Consider the following 25,678-nt stretch of genomic DNA (forward strand, 5'->3'; position numbering starts at 1 on the left):
GAGGCTCCCACATCAACAGCTCCACTACCTCCTACATTTGTGAGGAAGCTCTTCTGTTTTGGGCTCAGAATGAGAGGAGGTGTCCTATCGGAAAACCCCTCCAGACCAAGCAGCACAAGGCATATAGCTTTGTAGTTCTTAAATAAAAGAAATCAGAGTACCAAAACGTGACAGATGCCAGCTAAGGCACACACGGCTCTGAAGCCCTGTTTGGACAGCTCTGGTCAGCTGGACTGAACCCCGCTCATGCCGCAGCCTCACACTTCTGCCACCAGTTGTCTCAAAAACTGTCAAGGACAGAGCTCTAACTTCTGTCGGCTGCTGGTTCTTATGGATTAGCAGACAATTATAATTGGATTTCAGGGATTATTTGCTTCGCTGAGAAGGGCTGAGAAGTGTTTAGAGGGCTCCTCAGCTGATTAAATCTTTTTTTCCACAGTAGTGACCCAATGTGTTCCCTGTCCTGGAACGCTTGCAGACAGCTACTGGTGAGACTGGCTTATTGGAGCACTTTGGCTTAACAAGGCAGCTGACACTGGCCAGCTGCAACAGGGGTTTATTTTGTATCTAGATGGTTTCATCCCCTTTCTGCAGCTCACAGCAAAGACATGAATCCAGCTTTCCCCCAGTTTAGTAACTAATCAGCCACTTGCCAGACGGGCCATCCAGATATCTTGAGTTAAAGCCTTTGGCACCACTTGCAGCAGATTGCAAATGGCTGGAGCCCTCCTTCACCTCTTGTGATGCTCAAACTGTTTTTATGCCATGCACAGACTGACTGCCCCAGTCATCCCAGCTTCCACGAGCTGAGCTGCCCTGGGACAGCCTTTGCCGACCTCCTGCCCCCGAGGCAGCCCTGCTCAGACACTCTCCTTGCTCCCCCACAGAACCAGGGCAGTGCTGTGTGATGGGAGGGAACAAAGCTCCACAGGAGGCCTGGAGATAAGGTTAGCTGCCAGGATGCCCAGGAAGGTTGCACTCCATTCTCACTACATACAGAGAAGAAGCAGCAGAAACAAGCCAACCGGTTAGCAGCTCAGAGATGAAAGCAAAAACACAGCCTAGCACGTTGCAGAAAGAGCTGGGAGTACAAACAGAGCCCTGTAATGCACAGGGCTCTCTCCGTAACTAAGCTCTCCAGCTCTTCCCAGAGCCAGCAGGTCAGACATGCTGCACAGGTTTTGGTTAGATAGTGGTTTGCCCCATAGTAGAATAACATATATTTATATACAGATAGAAACAAGTCCCTGCAGTCCTTGCAAAGGTCCAAGAGCACTGGCAGGTTGGAGGCTGCCATGAGCCTGCAGTGCTCCCCTCTCAGGGCAGCATCTATTATTCACAGCTTGTGAGGCTGGGCATTCCCCAATCCATGCATTGGTGAGAGGCGATTCACAGGGACGATGATTCCTTGGAAAGCAGGCAGGCTCGCACACGTCTGCAGGAGTCCTGGAGCAGAGGATTAGAGATTGAATGCCTAAGACCCTGAATGCCACACAAAGCAGGGACATGTTGCCCTCCCCCTACAACAGCTCCCACCGCAGTGTTTCCGTAACTTTCACAGAAACGGAGCACAAGACAGTGACCAGACAAGAACAATTAATGCACCTTTGGCTGTACTAACCTCTGCCCTCACTGTCACCTTGACAGGCTGCCAGCACCAGCCCCACAGGGCTATCTGCCCTCATTCCCCTGACACCCATCCTGCCCGAGGGATCCCTGCCTGGCTTGGCTTCCAGAGCGCCTATGGCTCCCAGCTCAGAGCCAGGGATTGCCAGACTGTTGCAGCCAGGGGACCACGGCTGCCACAGAGCCTTGCTGGCAGTGACACTGTCTTTGCAAGTCTCTCTGCACTCAAGGTGAGAGCCCAAGGGGGCAGGCTCCTCTCAGGAAGGGCTGTGTGTGTGTGCGCATGAGCATCTCACCTCTTTCCGACCCTCTAAAAATTTCATTTTCGCTGGGGACGCATGAGCTGGAGAGCCACATTTCTGTAACTGGAAGAGAGGAATAGGATCAGAGACATGGTGAATGAAATGATATCCACAACCTTCTCTTGAAGCAGGCTGTTCTGCCAGAGCAGTTCCCACCCAAGTCTGCACTCTTACCAGGTGGATGTTCTCTTTGCTAGCTCGCTCTGGCTCTGGTGTGACATCTCTGCTCTTCCTTTCCATGATAACTGGTGTTCCCAAGACCTTCCGCTGCCATAAGAAGAGAGAGGCTGTTAGCTAGTGCTCACAGTGCAAAGGGAAAAGGAAGGGAAGAGAAGGAGCAAGATGCCTTTCTGGTAAATGGGTAGATGCTGGGAAAGAAAACAGGAAACCAGGTGGGACAAAGACTGAAAAACAGAACTACCTGAAATACCATTCTGCCAGGCTTAGCCTGCCTGCTCCTAAAGAGTTCAGGAGGTGACACCAGGCCTGGCCAGGAGCCCAGACTGCCAGAAGCAGCTACCTGCAGCTGTAGAGCAGTCTCCCATGTGCTCACACCTGTGCTACCAGTCACCTAGACTGACTGCTCCCTGGCAGTCTTCATCTCACCTTGGGAAGCAATGACACCTTCACAAAGGCATACAAATCCTACAGCAGAGTGTCTCGTACATAATTACATTTCATACTAAGAAGGCTTATTCTTGCTGGGCTGCTTTTCCCATCCCCAGCGGATCTGTGTTCTTTAGCAGACAGTACTTTGAATAGTCCCTACTGTCAAGTGCCTTATCCAAGCGAGGACAAGACAGAGGCACAGAGCAACATCACAGACTTGCAGCAGAGCACCTGGGTCAGGGGCTGACTTTACCTTAATGAGGCCGCTGAAGGAGCGGGAGCGGTTGCGTCTTTGCACAGGGGGTGTGCGGACATCAGAGCCAGGAGTGAGCGCTGCAGGATGCTTATTAAACTAGGAGGAAACATGAGATCAGCACATTACGCAGTTACTATCTTACAGCCTCTTGCCGATGCGTGCAGCTCTATGCGCTGCCCTCAGACCATGCACCGCTTTGGCTTTCCTCCCTCTCCAAAGTGGAGGGGCAGCTCAGAGCTGCAGGGAGATGAACGCAGGGGAAGGGCCCTTGCCCCTGTCCAGGCTCACACAAAGCTTGGACATAAGGCTGCTTTGTGCTGGCTACCAGGTCAGCCAAGACCAGCAGCCACCAAGTAGAAAGGGGGCTGAACAGGAACTGGGGGGTGGCAGGCAGGGTAAGCACTGCCTGGGCCCAGGCTCCCTGGACCAAGTAGACCAATTTGTCCCCACCATGCAGGCAAAGTGAGACAGGCTTTTTCCTCTGAGGTAACAAATTCAATACAACCATGATCAGGATTGAGGGACTTCTGACTGGCAAGTCTCTAGAGCTTAGGAGACAGTTCAGAGCACAGCTTGGTGCAACAACCACCTCCACTATCAGCCACATCCAGCACAGGCTTCCTCCTCCCGTTCCTTCATATAGCTCTGCCTCTTGCAGGGCTCAAAGCTCACCCTCCCCAGAACTGGGAGCAGCTCTATGGTAGGCCCTCCCTTTAGTCCCGTGCCTGGCAAACACACCCCCAAACTCATTTTTCTTCCCCACGCTACCTGCCGAATTAGCTTCTTCTTCTTTGCAGAGTCAGGCATATTGTGGACGTGGCGGAAGAGCTCCTTCAGGGCCTCCTCTGTGCGCTGCTGGGTCTCCTCCTGATGGCAAGTGTCCAGCCGGCTCCGCTTCTGAGACTTGAGAGGCTGCAGCTCCTTGGAGCTGGGAGAGGTCAGCAGGTCCAAGTCGTCCTGGGAAAGCGGAGAGAGCAGTTGCTTGCCATGCTTTAATCCAAGCGAGCCGCCCATTCGAGCCACCCTGGGAGCTGTCTCGTGAGCTGCTTCACCCCAGCAAACGCACAGGGCTGTGTTTTCCTTTACCCCTCTGCAGCAGCACTGCACCAGCAGGCCCTGTGCCAGGCAGAGGTGACAGCAACACAAAGGTGACCCTATTGCTTCTTCCCTCCCTCCTGGATACCAGCTGCAGGAGCTCTAACAGGCTCGAGAAGGATTATTGAAGTTCCTTCCAATGCACCTTCCCTCTTCTGCAGCTATATGGAGCAGGGAAGCATTTGCTGGAAAGACACAGATAAATCTTATGCCAGCAGCAGCAGCAAGTAGCCTTTTTTGCAGTCCTGCTTTGTAAGCAGCCCAGCCATGGCAGTGGATGCTGTCTGTCTGGAAGGCATAGCCCTTCAAAGTAGCAGGTGCTGGGCAGAGGGAGCAGGTTTGCTGCTGAAGAGGGGCTGGTGGCCTTCCCAGTGTTTCTGATTAACAGATGCTTCAACTCTGCCCGATTTCCCTAATGCAGCTGCCTGCACCACCATACCATATGGTTCCCTCCCTCCTGCTCTCCAACAGACAGACCCTCCTTTATGACTTGGGTTGTTTTCAGTCCCTTTTGCTCCCAGAGATCCTGTTGCAGCAGCCCAGCCTCTGCCCTTCCCTGGGGGCAGGCACTGCACTGGCTGCCCTTACCTTCGATGCATGGGCTCTGGATCCAAGGTAGTGCAGCCTGGCACACTCCCGGATGTAAGCAGGGGCCTGAGCAGAGAAGACACAAAACCTTGCTCACAGGGTAAGTACCATGTTTAGTATGCTTGACTTTGGGGGAAGATGCAGCTTCCCCAAGAGCTGCTCCTCAGCTGCACCACACAAGCCATTTCAAAGATTCAGCTGTTTGAGGCAGACCAATAGTGCTGTTCCATGTCCCTGGTACAATCTCTGCTCAGTTTCCTCTCTAACACATGTAATCAACACAAGGGGGACACAGAAATACAACAGATTCCATATAAACTTTTTTCAAGCAATTCCCTGGCTCTGAACTGAGGAAACAAGGGGCTGATAGAGGGGAAAAGGACACTTTCTATGGGAAGACCCTATGCAGACAGCAGAAGCCCACAAAGCAGGAAGGCCCTAGGAAGCCAAGACACTGTGTGTGCTGGAAACCCTTTCCTGGAGGGCCCTGCAGAAGCCCCACACCCCTAACTGCAACAAAACATCCTGTGCTGAGCTGCACAGGGAGGCTCTGAACTGCAAACTGTGCCTGGGCAGAAGTGTTCACAACAGTGTTCCTGCACAAGGGATTCCCATGCCTGCAGCCCTCATCCAAGAGGAATCCCTTCGGTTTCCTTATGCTGCCAGATCCCTAAAGCTTCCCAACAGGAGTCCCACCACTAACTGCCCCAAGAAAACCTGTTTCCCACGTGGAAAGCAGGTAATGGGTGTCCAGTAGAGGGTGGTATTACACTGCACCATGCCTCTGACCTTGCCAAGGCAGAAAAGCCACCTCCATGGCTGTGTCCTTCTTCCCCTGGGCTACTCGCCCAGCCAAGGCTTCCTCTCTAGTCAGTAATTTCTTGTATAAATTCTTTCTTGTATAAATCCCACCACAGAAGGGAGCACCCAGCATATACCCTGATATCCAAGAGCTGTTTGGACAAGGGTCTCCTGCAGAAGAGGCAAGAGCAGCAGGACCTCGAAGCACACTTACTTTGAAGAGTTTCTGTGAGTGTTTGATCATGAAGGTCACTCCGTTGTTTAGCTTTGTGATATTCTCCTGCAGGTCATTTGCTGTTACCTGGCAAAGAGACACAGGCCAAGGAGCAGCTGTTAGAAGGGGAGGAGGGTTGTGTCTGCCATATTTCAGGGACACAGACACATGCAGGGGCTCAGCAGGAGTTCACCTCTGAGGAGATGAACAGGCAGGGCTCACACTATGCCAACAAGCTGAGCCCACACAGCCAAAGAGCTAAAGTTCTTTGAGCAGAGCTGGCCTAACACCGTGGCCACCCAGACAATTCTAGGGCAAAGTAGTTCACCAGCAGCCCAGGAAATGCTGCAGAGTCAGGTCTGCAGGTTTTGCCCACAGCAGTAATTCTTAAAATGAAGAGGACTGATGTGCTTTAAATCTTACTTGAAAACAGGAACCATCAGTGGCAAATGAGACAAACAGCAGGTCTCATCCCTGCCTGAGTTCTGCCAGGGAGCTCAGCCTCACCATTGCAGTCCATAGCCCACTGGTGTTGCAACACTCATCCTTCCCATCTCAGGGCTCCTCTCTAGGCCTGCTGAGCCTCTGCTTTCTACCCTACAACATCCCACCAGGAGGTACTGAGGCATTGCTCACATTCCTGGGCCACAGGATGTGTGGTGCAAACATGAGGGCAAGATTATGTGCAGACATCTTGTTCTTGTCCTGCTTCTTGGCCGTCTGGTAGAGCAAATCCAGGAGCAGTTTGAGCAGGCTGCGGTTGGGTGCAGGAAGGATCAAGAAGAGCAGCTGGAGGGCTTCGATTTGGCGCTCTTTGTCTGGAGTGCTGGTCTTATTCCCCTTCTCATCAAACAGCGTCAAGTCTGCCAAAGCACAAGGCAGAATGTGAAGGATCCACATTGTCTTCCCTAACAGCAAACCCATTGCAACTGCTTACTCTCCCCTCTTCACAAAGCCAATTCTCCTCCAAACTCCTGCTTAGGTCTCAGCCCTCCAGTTCCCTCCCCCCAGCTCCCAAGTCCCTCAAATGCTATGTTAATCTCCAGTGCTACTCCCACAGGTTAACACAATTGCTAAGAGTTTCGTTGGGTTGCAGGCAGAGCATGTTCACACAAGATAGTCCAATAAGAGTTACTAAGTATGCTGATACCAAACCTGGCTCATGAAACCTCCAGACTTAACACAGCTGGAGACCCAAGTTTACCCAATGCTACTCCAGTACCTCCTTAGGCATTTGCTTATACCCACTGTTGAAGAGAAGAAATTGGGCTAGAGAGACTCAGTTTGATTTCTTAGTTTCAGTTTCAATCTCTCTACCATAAGGCTGCTCTTACCCTGCTTTGAGGATCGCACTTCCCCAGCCTATTGCGTGGCTCAGTAGCACTACCAGCTCTCCAGCAGGCTGGCTTCCTTCCCCTGCTCATCGCCACCTCCTGTTGCTCACTCACCTGCAATTTTGAGATGGGCATGGAAGTGCTTGTGTGTCAGCAGGGGCTCTGGTAATTCGCCCAGGAACATCTTCAGCAGGGTGGCCACATCATTGGAGTGAAACTCCCCAGAGTCCAGGTCAATATCTGTACCACTGTTCAGAGCATCCTTTAGGATCTGTTGTCTGATGCTGTTGCCTGGCACCCGAAATAAGCCTTCTGCTCGCAGATCTGTTCAACAGAGGGGAGGGAAAAATCCCCTAGTTATTCAGACGTTGATTTCCCTTCCTCTTACTAAAGCAGTTCTAGAGCTCAACAGCAAACCTCAGTGAGCAGCATTCAGAGCCATGACTTCAGGCTGGGTCACACCAACAGAAAGTTCACAGAAACAGGGGGAAATAGATTAACTCATCTGCTAGGCAGTTCTGAGGAGCAGCCACCCAGCCCTGCCCCAAGCTCCTGTTGCTGGAGAGGCTCAGAGCTCACCTCTCAGCCCACACCAGGGGCCTGGGGTGGCCAAAGCAGGTAGAAAGGCAGCAAGATGGTCACTTACGTTTGTGCAGATACTCAATGAGCTGGGAAACCTGTGCGATGCCTTCTTCAGTCAGCGGTGAGCCAAACACCACCCCTTTCTCTGCAGAACAGAGGATAACATGTTCAAGGCAGCTCAGAGCCCAACAGCCCCAGAACAGTGCTCCCCAAAGGATAGAATCTCAGCATGCAAAGACCAGTGCACAAAAATACTAAGAATCAAGGCCTCAGAGATCCCCTAATAGACATTATCTCACAAGCACTCCCAAATAACTCATGCCATCTCCCAATGCTGTATTTCCAAAGGCTTCATCATTTTGCTTCTTACCTCAGCTTAGAGGTTTTAATCAGCTAAAGCAAATACTCTGTAGTTCGCAAAAACACAGAACAGATGTTTCATTTTTAAAGTGCCTATTAACTGCAAGCATAGGTCCTATGAAAGCAACAAAATGTGAAAAGCAGATGTGCAGTCTGGACTTCCTCGGTGCGCCCCGTAGCCACTGCACAAGTGGGAGGCAAGTCCTGGATTAGTCCTCACTGCAACCTGACATGCAGGGAGATGGAAGGAAGAGCTGCACCTGCAAGATGTGGGAGAAAGGAATAAGCACCATTGAGAAGAGCAGATGTGGTCTGACTGGCTCATGGCAGCCTCCTTTCCAGGCAGGAATAAGCAGCAGTGAATCTTTCTCCCACGTCACCTGCCCTGGGCTGAGCACAGTAAAGCATGAAGTATCAGAAGGCTGAACAAGGAAGAACCAGAAGGGAGATTAGGGAAGCAGTGAGCTGAGCCCTTCTCTATAAGGAAGAGAGACAGCTACTCTGACTCCCAGGGTTTGCTTTCATCTTGTGGGGTTGCTAGCAAAAATCAGGCATGAGTTGCCAGCTCCAGTCAGTAATACTGGCTCCAGTAGGGTTGCTTTTCTCTTCCTCTTATAAAGGAAGAGAGAAGCAACTGAGTTGAAAGGGAAGAGACCCCTTTGTGGAATGAAACATTAGACGAGAAGCCCATTTTAAGTGAAAAGCACTTATTGAAACACCAGAAAAAACTGTTCCTGTCTAGAGAGGGACTTCCCAGGTAAGACTGCAGGTACCAAGCAGGGAAATATTGTCTAATAAATGGAGTCCTCGAAGTGAATGACTTCTTTGATCAGATACACACAGCTAGCACACTGTGCCTCCAAAGCCTGAAGCAACTCCCATGACTGCAGCAGCCAGAGCCAGGGACACCACTGCTCCCCGATACAAACGTTGGTTTGACCGCAGCTAGAGCCAAAATGCTGGATAGACCCTGCAGTGCGTGATGACTAACCTGAACTGGAACCAGGCACACGGCTGTTTGGCCTGTTCTTGAGCGCAGGCTTCAAAGAGCCATCAAATTTAAGAAAAGAATAAATGTCCCCTCCCCATCACCAGACATGCAAGAGCACAGGCCACTTCTGAGGGCAAGCAGGACATCTACACCAGCTTTGGGGGGCTGAAAGGTCTCCTCTTGTCCTTGCAGCTGACAGCTAAGTGATCCAAGCAGGTGCACAGGCTGGTCTAATAATAGTTATCCCCCCGCATAAGCTTTGGCTTGCTTCCCCGCCACCTCACAGCACATGGTGATTTTACATTGTTTCCTGTGTTGTACTACAGATCTTACTGTTTTGAGGTGTGTACATTCACACCTCCAAAGGGCAGGTGGGAAAGACCAGGTTAACCCTGTGCACTTCTCAAGCAGCCCTCCTGCACAACCAAATTTATTCTGCCTGAAGAACATTCCACTTCCTTCTAGGACTTGTGAAATACATGGTAAGCTAATAAGAACTCCAACCTCCTGTTAAATTAAGAACTTTCTGACCCCTCTCTGATAAAGCACATGCAAAAAGTCTTCAATCTTGCAGAAGGAAGAAGGAAAATGCGACCTCTTGATCCTTGTGTAAGATCTGAAAGACTTGAGGATGAAGTGAAAGAATGGTTAGCAAAAGAATCTTGTCCTTGAAGAAAACTAAATTCATTATACATTCATCAGATAGAATCCATAGTGGCCAGGGAGAGGAAAACATACTTTCTGGAGACGTGCAGGGTCTGATGAATTCGATTTACTTTTAAAGTCAGAAGTTGATATCTGAATGAGAATTTGATTCTCAAAGAAACTTGAAAGAAGTGTCTGGAGAATGGATGCTGAGTTATAAAGGCTTAGATGTTACTGTGCAATTGCTTCAGAAACTAAAAGCAGCATGAGATTGAGTTTCCTGATGCTCAAAGTCATAAGTATTTACAGTTTGATCAGCTCTGAGCTCTACGGTCCATGGCCTCTGGCTTTGAAGAAATAAAACCTGTTTGTTCTAGCTGGTCTATAACATCAAGAGAAACAAAGGACAGCTCTAAGATGAAACATAGTACATGAAATTGATTTTCTCTGTAGGCACAAACTTGTTCTCAAAGTCTGGAGTTCACAGACAGGGCCTGTCAATGCAGGAGACACTGCCAATGTAGCCTGGGAGAGCAGCCAGCTGACTTGGAAACATCTGCTTGCTGTAGCTGTAGTGCAGACACACGGCCACGGAAACACACGCAGTCTGTGCTAGGTGAGGAAGAGCTGCTGGTAGATGAGGAGCTAGCAGGAGACATCAGTTCTGAAAGCTGGTAAGAACAGTGTTCCAGCAGAATACAGCTATTAAAAAAAAAAAAAAAAAAAAAAAAAAAAAGGGCAGTGGGGAAGAAACCAGAGGGGAAAGGAGAATGCTGACAAGTCCCTGCTACAAGGATTTGGGGAAGAACAGGGAAGTTTTCATGCACACTAACAAGATACATCAGAACATTTCTCCATGACTCCTATTTGTCCAGTGACATGCATCTGAATTTCAGGTGCCCTGTTGCTTTTCTGGAACAGAGGTGAGTGCAACACAGGCCCAAACACAGTGTAACTGCCATTTGGGAAAAAACCATAAAGACCTGTTATTATGGAGCATAAAGGAAAATCACCATGATTGAGTGATTTGCACCTGAGGATGCCAAAGTACTTGATTACCCCTGCAGTGCTGCCCAGCCCAGCGCTGCCAGGGTGAGATGTCTATCAGCAATCCCACCAGGGAAGCCAGGACTGCAGGGCACACGTCAATACCAGAGACTCCACTGAGCAGTGGCGCTCAGATTATCCTTATAGAAGCATAAGTTTGGTCTTAGCATAAATTTCGAACTTAGAGAAGCCGTATAAAGATCGATTACGGTTTGATCTGGGACATCTCTCCAACTCATGCCATCCACAGAGCCAGACCAGAAACCATAGGGCCAAAACTGTATTTCTGTGGTTTGGGCTGCACCAAGCACAACGAGCAGCCAATTGACTGTGGCCAACATGAACAAACGGCCAGAAGGAGGATACTCTGGAAGCTGCAAGGCAGTTCCTGGCTGAACTTCTTAGCCTGTTTTGTTGCTTATTAAAGCTGGCATCCCCAGAGATTACAAAGCTACAATATTAAACACTTAACATAGGCTTGAAATAACAGGCCTGCACTGCAAGCTTTCTAAAGTACATGTTTAGGTGATGCCAGTCAGCACCATACCAAGGCGGGCATCGGGCACGATGCCATTCTCACCTTTGCGCTTCAGAGACATAAGGGAACGCAGAAATCCAGAGGCTATGCCGTTGCCCCCCGGCAGCTTTGGGTCCTCCTCTCCCATCAGCTGGGCCAGCTCTGCCCCAGGCAAGTCGATGAGCCTGGTGATGTTGCTGACCACGAGCTCTGTGAACACCTCTGGCTTTTCATGGCGCAACTTCTCCACAAAGAAGTCGGGGTTGAAGATGATCGGCTGGCTGCGGAGGGAGGAGTCATTGCAAATGACAAAATTGCAGATGGCATCACTGGAAAAAAAGGGAAGGAGAAAAAAAAAATCTCCTCATTACTTTGTTTTTGCAGCCAGCTGGTCTGCCCTGAAGGAGACATCTGCCAACATAGCGACTATTGGTGTAGACTCATAGTACAGTGTCTTCAGCAAGCGTTCAGCACTACAGCTTAATTTCCCCTTTGGAGAAAAAAAATGGGTCTGTTTGCATAACACAGCCCCAAACCAGCACGCCATACCGTGATGAGAGCATTTGCAACACGGGAGTGAAGAAAGTGAAGAAACTCATTGCATCCACTTCCCCACACGTCAGGCTTCTATGAGCGCCCCCCTCACAGGAGGCTTCTATGTCCCCTTTCCTCCTCAGAAATATGTTCCTAGTGGGCTTAAAATCGAAACCCTAATTTAAATTGATTCAAGGCCATCTTATACTAACCAGCTCCTGTAGTCATCATCACTACCTTCCTAGCATCACATTCACATCTCACACCACAGGACTTCATTTCTACAGTCACAAACAAGCCACACTGACCCTTATTTCTGCTAGAAATATGGTCAGATGCTCCCAGGTGACCAGCTACCAGCACCTCAGTTCATGCCCTCTGCCAGCTAAAATGACTGCCCAGCCATGTGCGCTGAGTCTAAAGTGAGTATGAACTTGTCAGCATTTGCTCAAGACCAGTCCCTGAGGAATCCTTTAATAACCTTCTTCCTAATAGACCTGTTTGAGCTCATCCAGTTATTACCTCTTGTTCAGGCTGCCCTTTATCCTACCTCCAGTTCTCTGCTGACATCTACTCTCTCCAGTTTGATAGCCTCTCCTGTGGCATGGGAAATGAGATGGATTCGAGACACTGCTGTACTAGCAGTTATCCACAACGGGTCCCTGCCTTTACTAGAGTTTGGGTAGGTTTACCAGAGGCTGGGTAAGCTATATTTCCCATGCCTAAAAACAAAGCAAGTGGTTATTAGAGATCTCAGGTTAATCAGCACTCTTAAGTGCTTACACTGAATCTTACCCAACTACCTACAGGTCTTTCATTACCATCTTTCTCCCACTCTCTCAAGAACTTGCATGCTTCTAAAGTCAAGCCCTCCAGTTCCCTAGCTTGCCTCTTCTGTTCCCCTTTTACTTAGATGTGAGAATTAAAATCACTGTTCTCCCATCACAAGCTATTGCCCAGATGTCAGGCTCTGCTACAACGCGCTGCTCCAGCTTTGCAAGCTGGTGTGCCAGTTCCTCCTAGGTTCTGGGTGGAGTCTGTCTGACCACCCAGCTTGTAGACATGGGGTGCTTTCACTGTGACACCTTTATTAATCCTTTAATCATACTTTGGCTCTTGTATAATCCTTTCCATTCCACTGTTGGAGCATCTCCTCTCACCTGTGAGCCACCACAGGACACTGTTCTCCACCAGCGGGTACCAAGCGCACTCAGACACCACTGACCCTGCGGTTGCTGCAGCACAGCGTGCTGGGGGAAGCCTGTGCTCTGCCAGTCACTACCCCAGTTTTCTCCATCGCGCGCTCCAAAGTGATCTTCCCGTGGGAGACCCTGCCATCCCTTTCACTTTTGCAGAAGCAGTGGCTACATTACTGCATTCCCAGCGAGGCAGGGCGCCAGCACTTGCTGCTGGGCACAACTTCCACAAAAGGAGCGTACCTGCAACCAGCTGGACCTGACACCCTCTGCTTCCAGCAACAGAGCAGAATCAGATATAGAGCGTTTGACCTGCTAATTTGGAAATCCAAGCAGCTTTTTTCTGATATAAACTGAGAGCAGCTAACAAAGAGGACATGGAAACACACACCAGCAAGCAAGCTGAACCCCATGCCACTCGCATGCTTTCTCTGTGAGCTTGAGCAGATATCTGAACTGCTGCTGTATTTCTGTGACCTGTAGGACCATCTTGGTGTGATTTCCAGGGTGCGTGATCACAAAAAGAGAAGAAAAGCTGGGACTCAGGCTGCACGGGTTGAAAGATACTTGCTGAAATCACAGGAAACTCGGCTCTCGGCACCATTTGCATCGTGAGAATCTGTACAGAAACCTCTCCCCTTGCCATTGCTCTCCAAGGATGTCAAAGACTCCTCCAAAGGGATGGAGGAGAGGAAGGTCTGCAAGGCAGACTACAAGGCAGGTTGCCAGGTCATCTAAAAGCTCAGAAAGCTCTTAAAGGTTCCCAGCTGCATCGCCTAGAGTGGCCCGGAGAACATGCTGCTGACTCCAAATGGGAGCCATATTTTCCCCAGTACCTCCCAGCAAGTTTTTCAGCAGTTTGTTATCCATAATAAATCAAGACCAAAATGCAAGAACTCAATATCAGCTGCCAAAAAGCAACTACCAACGGATCTGATCATATTCTCATTTCATTGCATGGGCCTAAAAATGCACAAACAAGTGGCAACCCTGCCCATAATGTGGAGCAAGCCCTTTGCCTGAAACCCATGACAACTCATTCTATGGCATTACAGATCCTGAGAAGGGTTAATAGCAAGTGTATAGGCCCAGTGACCCTGCCTGCAATGATCCGTGCACTGTTATTCACTCACTAGCAGTTTTGTTTCCCCACAGAGAAGATATGCAAATACTTTGCAGCAGTTACATCAAGCATCACAGATTATCTGCTCCCTCCGACAGTTAGATATCCAGGTTCAGAGAAAAAAATTAAACAATTTTGTCAACTAGAACTGACTGACATGACTTTCTGCACACCCGTTGTTACAGTCACACAAAGTTTAACAACATTTAACGCAAAAATAAATAGAAAAAAGTAAATTTCTTACATGAGTGCTGAGAGCTTTTGGAGAGGCATTAGGAAGCAGGGACAGGGAAAATAACTTGCTCCTTGTTTCCAGCAACAAAGAAACCTGCCTGTCCCAGCACAGCCTATGCAAATTCCACGCATGCTACGAGACACAAGGATGCATTATTGGGTCTGAAAGGCCCCCTTGGCACACATTGGGCATCAGCCTTCACACAGGGACAAAACAGAAAAGAAAAGCTGGACAAATTGATTCATGTCTCTTGCCAAAGGCTGTGTAGCTGGAGTTGAGCGGCAAATAATTCCTACACAGAAACCAGGGCTTTGAATTAAAACCAGCTTGGTGTTAATTGTGCTTCACCTGCGTCTAAGAGGAATCTGCAAAACTGCCCCAAAACTACCCTAAGCCTGCCTTGAGCAAACCATGCACACGCATTTCCAGCTGCAGTCAAGCACAAATAACATTACAGCATTGGCAGAAAAAATAACAGTGTCTCTTAACTGCATCAAGCCCACACCAGGGACCTTGCTGTAAATACTCTCTGCCCCTGCCTTTCCCACTGGCCCAAGGAGCTTTTGGCATCTTTCCTTCAGATCCACTCAAAGCCTAAGTACACAGATTGCCCCCTCCAGAGCTGGAAACTGCAGAGGACTGTTGGTATTTGCTGCAATTACTATGCAACCATGAGCAATCTCCCGCATAAGCCTTCCCGGTCCGTGTTTCTCTGGATTCCCGTCCAGTTTCCCTGTTTGCCGCAGCTGGGACCAGCCTTGTATACCCTTATTGTGGCATTGCACTTCAATGAGCTACTTAATTTTGAAAGGTCACTTTATTAGCAGCTCTTCCTCGTGCAGAAAATTTGCCTTTGTATCATTATTGCTAATCAAAATGGAAATGTGAAGCAAACCTCCATTTCTGAGCAAAGATAAAGCCCCCACTGGCTTTACACACAATAACCATGCCAATCCTCAGTGCTGCACACACCATAACCTTCAAAAAAAAGCCATTTGCCCCATCTGCTGTATGCATATTAAAAAAAAGAAGATGGATGCGCTGCACCTACGCTCATAGTGTGTATAACAGCAGCAAAAGGGAGACAAAACATTATTTGGAAAACCTATTGCTTTTTGCTTTGCTTGCAATTATATCGCAAGAGTTATATTTTCTACATACAGCAAACTGCAATTGCTTTACAGCATGTCAAAGACAACAAAAAGGAACAAATAGCTTCCTCTCTGCTGCCATGAATAAAATCAAATCCCAATGAATAATAAAACTTGTACTAATAGGGCTGTGATTAAGACAGCAGATTAAAAAAAATGGGTCCTATATTGTGCCGAGATCCTTGCCATTCTAGTATCTTTTAGGAGCGAAGCCTGTGATCCCAGCCAAGCCACAAAGAAAGCTGTCTGTCACACACCGCGTTCTTGCTTGAGGCATGACAGCCCCATCATTTCATGGGGAGTAGGTGGTGCAGGAGGTCAAAATCATGATGGATCAATTAATCCCTAAGGTAACTAGATCCAGACCAGGGCAATGCCTTGGAAACGAGGACAAAAAGGAGATCTGAACTGGCAAGACATTGTGATTGAACCTGTGGAGTAAGGGCTTTGGAAGCAGACAAATTAGTGCGTATGGAAGCAAGATTGCATTCAGATAGGGGAGACCTGGCTGTTTTAGCAGCTTTTGCAGGTCTTATATTGCTGTAACTTCATGCGTGTGACAGCAGAAAGGAGTTCACGTAACATGAAACTAGAGCATAAGGAGAACACAAATACAGCCCAAAAGAGAAGGAAGAGGTACCCTTTGGGGCAAGACATTAGCTATGTTTGTGTAGCTGGGAGAGTGGAAAAGCTGGAAGCTACAGACTTCCAAATAGTCTGAGGTAGTTAATGCAGTGGGCAAAATTCATCTCCAGGGGCATTCTGTGCATTTCATAAGTTGTCACTAAAAGGCTACAGCCACACCACAGCAGAAGAGCCTTACCATTACAGGAGTAAAGGGATTAAAGAGCTTTTGAAAATAAGGCAGATAATGGAAGAAAATCTCCTTCTATATGAACAAAATCTTTAGAATGTGCGAAACAGCTGGACTACTACCAAACACCAAGAGCAGAGTGATAAGCAGACCCTGCTAAAGAACACAGAATTTAAGGGATTCTTTGCCTGGGTAAGCACAAAGGAAGACGGGACAGATGCACGCAGGCACATATTTCCCCAGGGAGAGAAAAATAGTATCATTTCCTAGGCTGTGCCAGAATAAGGAATCAATTAATGAGGATGTCTGAAGTCAGTATTCCAGAGCCAGATAGGAGCCATCCCAGATTTTGCAAAGAGATGAAAGAATCGTAGAGGAATTATGTGAAATCATTTTAAGTACAAAGGGACTAGAAGACAAATTATTTCCTAGATTAAAAAAGAAAAAAAAATCCTAAAAAGCCTAATGGGAATGGACTGTAGAGACTTTAAAAGTGACTTCACAGTTAACGCTGCTCTAAGAATTGCACTTCAGACTGACATTCTTGTAAGACAGCATAACAAAGATCACATTCAGTCCTCACATTTAGCACAGTAACTCTCCACAGAATGACTGATTTGCCTCTGAAAATGTTAAGAAAAACATGCAGTAATTTTTGCCTAGGGTTACACTCATAAGGTCTTTAGGGGCAGAGAGCTTTTGCTATGAGTACACAGTGCATAGCACAGTGGATGCCAAACCTGGACCACTGTTTCTAGACTTGGTACAAGTGAAAATAGAAACTGCTCCCTTTTTAATTGTTCTCTTTCTTTCTTCCCATTTAAACAGCTAAGTTAGAGGCATTCAGTCTTTTGGCTGTGGAAATCAGATAACAATATACAATTTACACAGGGGTGAGTAGGGAAATGAATCCTGGTGTTATGTTATGATAGTCCCATGTTGTCTAGCACAGGCTAACAGAACACTTGGCCGTCTTAGGGACATCAAATAATTGCATATTGAAGCCACTGCTATGATCTATTAAGTCAAATTCTGTCTCAGCATCATACCACTAGCATCAAACAAAACTTCAGTAGAAAGAATTTGATGCATGTAAAACATCGAGAAATTTGCCTTTCATCATTAGATTTCTCAAACTTGAGCTCAATGAATTTTGTGTGTGATTCTTAATAAAATCCACTGTAATATCTGAAGACAACAAAGCAGTACTTAAATCAACTATCATCACAACAGAAGAGTATCCAGATGCCTTATAATACTAAAAGGAGAAAGAACTAGAAAGCATTTTAGAGTAGAACTGCATGTTCGCTGCAGTACTCTTCACTGTATCTCCTTCCCAGGATAACCAACACAGCTCTGGATGCTCCCATGATGTTTGACAGCTCAGCCTGCCCACCCCCCTCATCTCTGCAAGAATGCAGAAATACTTCTTGCTATAGCCAGAAACCCAGTAATTTTATATTAGGGATTTGCAAGTTCTTACACTTCCACCTTAACATCACAGTAGCAGAGTCTAACAGATTAAATAAAAAACAACATTGCTATAGTTTCCATTACTTCTAGTTTTATTCAAAGTTTATAAGTATGTGGTTTCATTTTAATCTAAACATTTATGGGAAGCAGCAATGAAAAAGTAGCCTTAGATGTGATCCTAATTTCCCTGAAACCAGCACCAAAACTGATTCTTTTGAGATGGCAGCAGCTGTCTCTTCTCATTACCAATCTATTCACTTTTATCACTGTCGCATTGGGAACCTCAGTCACAGCTGGGGACTCCGCTGTGCTCCATGCTGTACAAACACAGAACAAAGGCAGTGCCCTGTCTTTAGAGGGCTGATAGCTAAATCTGAAATGAATGTTGGAGGGACAGAAAAGAGGAAGAATCCCAAGAGAAGAAGCAGCACTATCAGTCAGCATGACAGATATAACTGAACTTCATCAGCTTTTCTATAGACACTATTAAAAAGGAGGGCAAGGAAGGACAGGAAAAATAATCAGGTCACACTGCAGACATTCAGAAGAAACCCAGCATCTGTGTGAGGGGCAACATGGGACTAAGCACAAAGGAGCTGGTTTGAAAGCTATCAGGAAGGCAGAGGCAGCCGGGCTCAGAGCTGAAGAGCTGAGCTCCCAGCTCCGGCCCGGAGCTGCCGGCAAGGCAGGAACAACAGGGCAAGAGCAGCATCTGGCCAGCGGTGCCCAGGCAGAACCAGAGCAACAGAGCTGGGCAGCCGCATCCTGACCCACAGAAGGATGAAGCTCTCGTGGCCCAGGAAAAGGCCCTGGCCACTTGGTTGAATCTGAAGACCAAAGCCTTCAGATTCAGAAACTTCCCTTCTCTGGGGATACAATCATGGCAGGTTTTGTTTTCAGTCATTGCTTGGCATCACAAAGTATCAACCCTAAATAACATTTCAGAAGAGACATAAATCCCTGTCCTAGATATGTGTGCCTTGCAGGATTGCCTGGTACAATCTTTGACTATGAAGTTAAACTAATGAACTGCAGGAAGACATTGCAGAATCCTCCTCTGGACACTAGCAGCTTTTTTTTTTTTTTTTTTTTTTTTGTAAAACCTAAAATCCTTTGCTGAACATGTGCCTATCGACTCTTGCCAGCTGACCTCTCTGCAGCTTGTCTTAGCCGAAGCAAGGAAATTTCTTCCCACTTTTGGCCTTTTTGCCCCTCAGCTGGAGGAGCCGCAAGGTCCACAAGCTCCTGTTCTATCCTCGAAGCACGCAGAGCCTGAGGAGAGCAGCCTGCCAGGGCACTCGTGCTCTCACTGCAGCAGTACAGTGCCTGCGCTGCCCAAACAGCAGCACTGCCTTACTCTTTTTCAGTGTCTTTAGTTCCTTAGCTTTCTAGTTTTGGGTGTACTGGAAATCATTAAAAAATACGCTCCTGTCCTGCCCTTGCCTCCTCAGCCTCTGACTTTGTGAAATCACTGCATGCACCTCTCATTCAGCCACCTTTATATTTAAGGATAAGAGCCTCAGGGCATCCTTAAAAGGCAGGGAATCAGGAATTTCAGAGACATGGACAAATACGGATACGCTGTGCTGCTGCTTCTCAGTCTAGTGGCTCCCAGCTGGTGCCCAGACAGAGCAGAATTACCATCTACAAAGAGCAGCCCCAACACAACCAGGTTTACTTCTGACATCAAAAAATGAGCAATCACGCAAAAGCTGCACAGCAAAATTAACAAGCTCTTGTAGCAATCAGTGAGCTCATATGAATGCATGGATAATGTTGCTGTGCACGTAAGCAGATTCCTTTCTATCATACCTGTTGATAACGAGTGCTTTTTATCTCTATACATTACCTAGTTTGTCAGGACTCCATCTGTCAATGCAGAAATGCCTCTGCAGACCCAACAAGCCAATTTATGATGCTCAGTGCACATCAGGAAATTTAAGATAGCTGAAAAATATTTGCAAAATGAGGCATGGAGAAACAGACAGGATTATGAAGATAGGCATTAACAAGATAAAAACCTACCTCTGAGGCACATCAAAAGAACCAGCTTGACCAGAGGCTGACCTTAATGCAAAGGAACTGGCATGGCCAGTCCACTTATTTGATATTTCAGGAAAATAAACCTTTTTTGTACTTGACACTTTTTTAATTATGGTATTACCCACCAAGTTGTGGGAAATCAGAAAACCCAGCTAGGAAGGAAGGATGTGCTCACCCAGCTCTTGCTTTTGCACAGCATGATAATCTTTTAACACCGGTCACACCAACTTATACCAAGATCAAGTTCAGAATCCCACTGCGGGGCCAGAGCACAGTGGCTTCAGCATGACATGCTGTGGAACTCGAGACTGGCATTTTGGAAACTCCATTTCCTTGACCAGGAGGATACCAAGACCTAGAGTCTGCTCCCAGTAGTGCTGCTTGGTGAATTTTTGTAGTCACAGCCAGGCTAATACTGAGAACAAAGGTGCTTGGGATGTCATAGCTCATTCCATTTGTTACACTTCTGTAATTCCACAAAACTCCTTAGCAATTCCATAAAGCAATTCCTTAGCTCTGGGAGTGCAGTGGGCAAGCCCCATGTTTGCGAATACATTTCACATCATGGTAATGTTTGCTAAGGATGAGAGCACATCAAGTCCCATCTCATCAGCAATCCCCTGCAGACACCAGTGTGCATGTCAGAGGCCACATCCCAGCTTCCAGATGTGTAAACTTTCCCAAGCTGGAATTGCAATGAGGCTCACCTGGATCCATGCCAGCATTTAAATAAGCTGGTGACATCTGGTCAGGGCTGCCAAGGTGCACACATAAACAGGCTGGGCTGGCCGCAGAGCAGCACAACACACAGTAGCAGGGAGAGGGGCACCGAAGCAGCCTGATCAACTCACCAAAAACACCTGGGTGTAACTGAACAGAACGGGGGCCAAGGGCTTTTGGAGAAGACTTGGGCAGGCTACAGTGTCACAGCCTGGGACTTGGTGTAGAGACACTAAAATACATGTGCAAATATGTGTACTGACCCTTGATGCAAAGCTCCCATAGAGATCAGAAACTGCTTCAGTTTTCCCGTTCCTCCAGACTATTGCTGTTGGGATTCAGCCGGTATCTCTGCAGAGCCCATGGAGCACCGGCAAATCTCTGTGCTGCTCTGGAGAGCGTGCAGCCGAAGCAGGAGCGACAAGCGTGCGAGAGGAGAACTTCAGGCACCAGTGGGACTTTCTGAAGGTTGTTCCTTGAAAGGCTTTCCGCTCTCCGAGGCACGAGCAGCCAGTGCATGCTTATCTGCTGCTCGGTGACAGCTCGCGAGCAGGCTGCGAGAATGCCCATATGGAACTCCCAAGCCATGAAGCTGCATTTCAACAGCAAGTCTGAATTCCAGCAAAAGAAAAAAGGGAAACTAATGCCGGGTCCCTGAGGAACTTCCTGCCTCTGAAAATCAGAGCCTGCCACATTACCACTCAAGAAGAAAGGATGTTTTGGCTGGATGCCAAGTTATCAGAGGTTTATAGGCCAAAAGCAAACACATTAAAAGTTCTCATGAGCCAGCTGGCAGGCAATTATTTATGTGGCTTATCACATTCTCCACTACAGGTCCTGAAGAATTTTATGAGGGAACTCGAGATAGTTTAATTGCAATTACCTGGCCCAGAGGTGAGAAAGGCCAGGAGCCAGGAAGGAAGGAAGGCTTCCACATCTCAGAGAAAAACACCCAACCTGATGTCAGACATTGTCACTGTTACTATAATAAGAGTGATGAATTTACCAGAAGAGAGGTCAAGGAACAAACCTAGACCTGCAAACCTCTGAAACAAGTGGTGGGCCAAATTTAATCACACAGGGCTGCTGTTTTGCCCATTTTTTCCCCCTCAAGTTGATTCCAAAACACTTTTAACTTGGGACTGCATAACCCAAAGTCAGGCCACAGTGAAATAGCACAACTTTGGTGAAAGCATGCAACTTTTACACAAAAGCACCACAGAAAGACCATGCCTGACTGTAACAGAGCATATGCAAGGGAAAAGGCTTCAGCTCCCTTTTCTTGCCTCTGATTAGTGAGCAGGTGAAAATCATGAAGTAACCTACACAAAGAGCTAACTCTGAAATCAGTTAGCAGAAAATACAGGACCACAGCTGTGATCAGATGTGGGATGCAGTCTGCAGAGGAACACCCTTTCCATGAGTAACTTGACTTCAGGGTGACCATTAAGTATCAGCCACCACTTCCATGTTGTCCCATCTCTCTCCCTTCTGATTGTGCTGAAAACCACTGCTCTTGGACCCAGGAATTTGGTTTCCAGAGGTATAGCGTCCAGAACAAGGAAGTTTAGTTTCAAAATGACCTAAGTGCCCAGGCACCTTTCAAGCAGCATTGAAGGAACCTGGTGACATTTTCATATGTATGTAAATATGCATGTGCAACAAGGCACCAACCAGGGTGGCAACAAGACCCAGGCACTGCTTTGGGACACACGGGCAAGCAATGTCCCCCTTCATGCAAACAGACAATGTGCTGAAGTGGAGCAGAACAAGGATCGCATTGTCCAAGGCCATCCAGGCCCCGGATGGGAACAAGACAGGGTGTTACATGCAGACATACAAGGATGGTGCAAATGCAAGCTCGCCTCGAGTTCAAGTCAGGATGTGCACCTCACAAGGTGCTGTGCTGGACAGAGCAGAAGATTAAGTACAAGTCTAGGTTTCACAGATTTTAGTGCGAGCTGTGGAGAAGGGAATAATTGAATAACATCATCCCGTGCTTCAGGCTATCTTCTGAGAAAAGTAGCCATCTGTTCAGATTTGGCTTTAATACCCAAATCAACTTGTTTTTCTGTGTAACCATGGCAAGCCACTTGAATGACTTTTTGCTACTAACTCATGTTTGCAATGAACATATTTCTATTTGCAGCAAAACATAGATGGCTTTTGTGCCTCCTTTCATCGCCTATTTAAGATGTAAGCTCTTGCCGTCCAGTGACACTCTTTTCCAGGCATTTTAACAAGATGCCTTTTTCTGGCACATCCTGCCCCCCAGGCCCGCAGCTCCTTCCCTTGCCCTTATCTCACCAGTGTCATACAAGGCGGCTGACACAACCACGGAGAGCCTGGTAGGTCATTTAGGCAGTGCTTGAATCAAGCATCAAACGCACTCAAAAAGACAGATGTTCTTTTTTGGAACCGAGCACTCAGGCACACTGCAATCATCACTCTCAGTTAGGAAGAGCCAAGCAGAGGTTAGAAAGACCACAGATAGAACAGACATCCACACAAATCATCTTTTGTCATGTTCAGCAACATTTGGTAAGGCAGTTGAGACAAGAAGCTTTCAATCTCCAAGCCAGCATGCTGTAAGACCACACACATGGCATGGGAGCTTTACAAGCTAACTTGAACTTCTCTGCAGAAGAGGAGAGATCGGCAGTGGGTAATAAGGTTATAACTTTTTAATGTTATATTTACACACACACTTTGTAGTCATAGACCTGCAAAGCAAGAGATGAGTATCTGTGGATGACAAAGCGCCAGAGTAAAACTTGTTGCTTTAACACAATTGCTTGTGAGAGAACAGGCAGAGCGGGGGGATTAGATCCCATACAAACCGTCAGCACACAGTAAGGAAATTTGAGGAAATTTAATCAGTCATACTCATTCAGGGCACATTTAAATGCTTTACCTGAATAGAGCGCTCCAAGAATCACCTGTACAAACTGCACTTGGCCCTCAAGTTGAGCATCTGAGGCCCTCCCTGCTCAAGGCTGTTGTACTGAGCAGTGTCATCTTCGCCCTCCTTCCACAGGAGGGCTCTCCTTCTTTTACCCCTCCCCGCACACATACACACTCTGGAGGCCATAGCACATCCCATAGGTGGTAAACCAGCACCATCGGATACAGCTCCCATTCCGTAAGAGAACAAGGCGGCACGACTGGGATTCAGGCTGGCACCATGCATCACCCTTCAGACAATTTATTTCACAAGCTCACATGAATTACCAGTCAAGGAAAACTGTCTGCAACACCTTGCCACACATTCTGGGGCAGGATATTACAGCCTCCCAACAGTCACCAAGAGCACTGTTCCATCAAGGTGCTTGTATATTTGCCATTTAAGAGGGATGTGGAGCTGCTGGAGAGAGTCCAGCGCAGGGCTACAAGGATGATCAGGGGCCTGGAACATCTGCCCTATGAGGAGAGGCTGAGGGAGCTGGGCCTGTTCAGCCTGGAGAAGAGAAGGTTGAGAGGGGATCTAATCAGTGTATATAAATACCTCAAGGGAGGGAGTGCAGAGGACGGGGATGGTCTCTTTTCAGTGGTGGCCACTGATAGGACTAGAGGAAATGGCCGGAAACTGAAACATCAAAAATTCCATAGGAACTTAAGGAAAAATTTCTTAACAGTGAGGGTGACAGAGCACTGGAACAGGCTGCCCAGAGAGGTTGTGGAGTCTCCTTCTCTGGAGATCTTCAAAACCCACTTGGATGCAGTCCTGTGCCACGTGCTTTAGGTGTCCCTGCGTATGCAGGGGGGTTGGACTAGATGATCTCTAGAGGTCCCTTCCAACCCTAAGCATTCTATGATTCTATGATTACGTTATCAACGGCTATCACAAACATAGCTTGTTAGACATATACAAACATGCGACAAAGTTGAATCACGATGACCCTTCAGAGTATCTGCATTTGGAACCTCAGAGCAGACAAAGCTCGGGAGAAAGAGAGGAGCTGCGGAGCGAGTCTATCTAGTGCCATCACCCTTCCGAAGGCTGCAACTGCCGGGCGCTCCGCACCGCCGCTCCCGCGGCTGCGGCGCGAGGCGGCCCGAGCCGCAGCCCGGCGGGTGCCTGGGCAGGCAGCGAGCGGCCGCAGCGGAGCCGCGGGGGGGGTTCAGCGTTAGCACCTGAGCAGAGGGACACACTTCCCTGCGGGAATAGCGCTCCCACGCGCGGCGTTGGAGGACAGGGATGCGCCTCCCCCTGCAATGCAGCACGGGGAGGCCGGGGCACGCCGAGGGAGCTCCAGCCGGCGCGGAGGCGCACGCCGAGCCCGCGCCAGGCACCGGGCAGCACGACAGACCCGTCCGCGCCGAGCGGGCGGCTGCAGCAACGTGGGGAACGGGAGGAGGACGGGGGGAAGGCGACATCCTGCGCGCGGGGCAGCGCCGCAATGGGCGGGCCGAGATGCGCAAGCCCGCCCGCAACGCAACGCGCCGCCACCGGGCCAGGCCGCGGGCGGGCGAGAGCCGCATCGGTACCGGGAGAGCAGGGCACCGGTACCGGGGAGAGCAGGGCGCCGCTCCTACCTGCCGCCGCGCCGCTCGCTGGGCGCCCGCGCTCCCGCCGCCATCTCATACCTACCGCCCCGCCTCCCCATTGGCCCGCCGCGCCACCCCCGGCCCCGCCCCCGTTGGCCCTTGGCTCTCCATTGGATGGAGCCGGCGCAGCCGCACTATCATTGGTCCATTCGAACTGGCAACGACCAGTCCGCGCGCGCGCGAAGGGGAAAGCAACGGCCGCCCGACGCGCTGGGCATGCTGGGAGTTGTAGGCCGTAGCCCCCTTCCCCCGAACGAGCTGTGGGTGAAAATTGAAATTCGTTAAAGGTTCAATTTTATTTAATTTAAATAGAAACCGTCAGGAGCAGGAGAGAATCAGGCTGGCTTCTTCCTTTTGTGTGAGGAACTTGCCCTCAACTAGTCCCCTTTTACCCTGCACGTGCTTCGTGAGGTAGCAACCTCGAAAAAGTGGGAAAAAAAAAAACTTTTTACAAGCAAACAAAGGAAAGTGCAGCTCAGAGAGTGCTGAGGGGGCTAGAAATTAAACGGCTTTTTTTTTTTTTAATTGACTGGATTTTGGCTGGAGCAGTCCCTTGGCATTTCCAGCTTCCATTAAAGATCTTCCTGCGGGCGGGTTGGGGACGGACACCCGGTTCCTCAGGTGCTGCTGCCCCCCAGAGCTGCCCAGCCCTGCCCAAGGCCGGCGCCTGCTCCTCGCTCCGAGGCAGCAGGGAGGCGCAGGAGCCCGCGTGGACACATAGCCCAGGCCGTTGTCTTCCCATTGTGCTTGCTAAGGCTAAGCAGACACCATTTCCCCCTCCTCCTGCAGCTTTCACGCCTCCTCCGGGCCTCCCCGGCACCTGCAGCTGGAGCAGCCTCAGACCCCGCATTGCCCGGCCCAGCTGCCGCCTGCA

General features: G+C 48.7%; 1 protein-coding gene across 2 annotated transcripts; it reads right to left on the reverse strand.

The window, feature by feature from the left end:
* Positions 1-1,131: 1,131 nt before the first annotated feature.
* ARHGAP19 (Rho GTPase activating protein 19) lies at positions 1,132-24,848 on the reverse strand. Of its 2 annotated transcripts, none has more exons than XM_088528885.1 (12): positions 24,793-24,848; positions 11,031-11,296; positions 7,472-7,552; positions 6,940-7,149; positions 6,128-6,354; positions 5,492-5,578; positions 4,477-4,542; positions 3,562-3,750; positions 2,791-2,889; positions 2,103-2,195; positions 1,923-1,991; positions 1,132-1,446 (listed from the first exon to the last, which is right to left on the reverse strand). In XM_088528885.1, exons 1-12 carry the CDS (start codon positions 24,834-24,836, stop codon positions 1,390-1,392), a joined length of 1,488 nt encoding a protein of 495 aa, XP_088385011.1. In that variant the 5' UTR covers positions 24,837-24,848; the 3' UTR covers positions 1,132-1,389. The 2 variants fall into 2 exon arrangements, with proteins under 2 accessions (XP_088385011.1, XP_010211756.2); XM_010213454.2 differs by lacking the exon at positions 24,793-24,848 and adding an exon at positions 14,065-14,201.
* Positions 24,849-25,678: the final 830 nt, after the last annotated feature.

The sequence above is a fragment of the Tinamus guttatus genome, unplaced genomic scaffold (genome assembly GCF_059628265.1).
Source record: "Tinamus guttatus ecotype Peru unplaced genomic scaffold, ASM5962826v1 Tinamus_guttatus_pri_ptg000314l, whole genome shotgun sequence".
Taxonomy (NCBI): Eukaryota; Metazoa; Chordata; class Aves; order Tinamiformes; family Tinamidae; genus Tinamus; species Tinamus guttatus.

What these genes read in the sequence shown, in the direction of transcription:
- ARHGAP19 (XM_010213454.2), bottom strand. Translation starts at nt 14,186, where the DNA reads ATGCGTGGAATTTGCATAGGCTGTGCTGGGACAGGCAGGTTTCTTTGT. An exon ending in AGAAGAAGCTAATTCGGCAG is followed by an intron (nt 2,890 to 3,561) that starts GTAGCGTGGGGA and finishes GTTTCCTCCTAG; the next exon opens with TTTAATAAGCATCCTGCAGC. An exon ending in CCTTCAGCGGCCTCATTAAG is followed by an intron (nt 2,196 to 2,790) that starts GTAAAGTCAGCC and finishes TTCTTATGGCAG; the next exon opens with CGGAAGGTCTTGGGAACACC.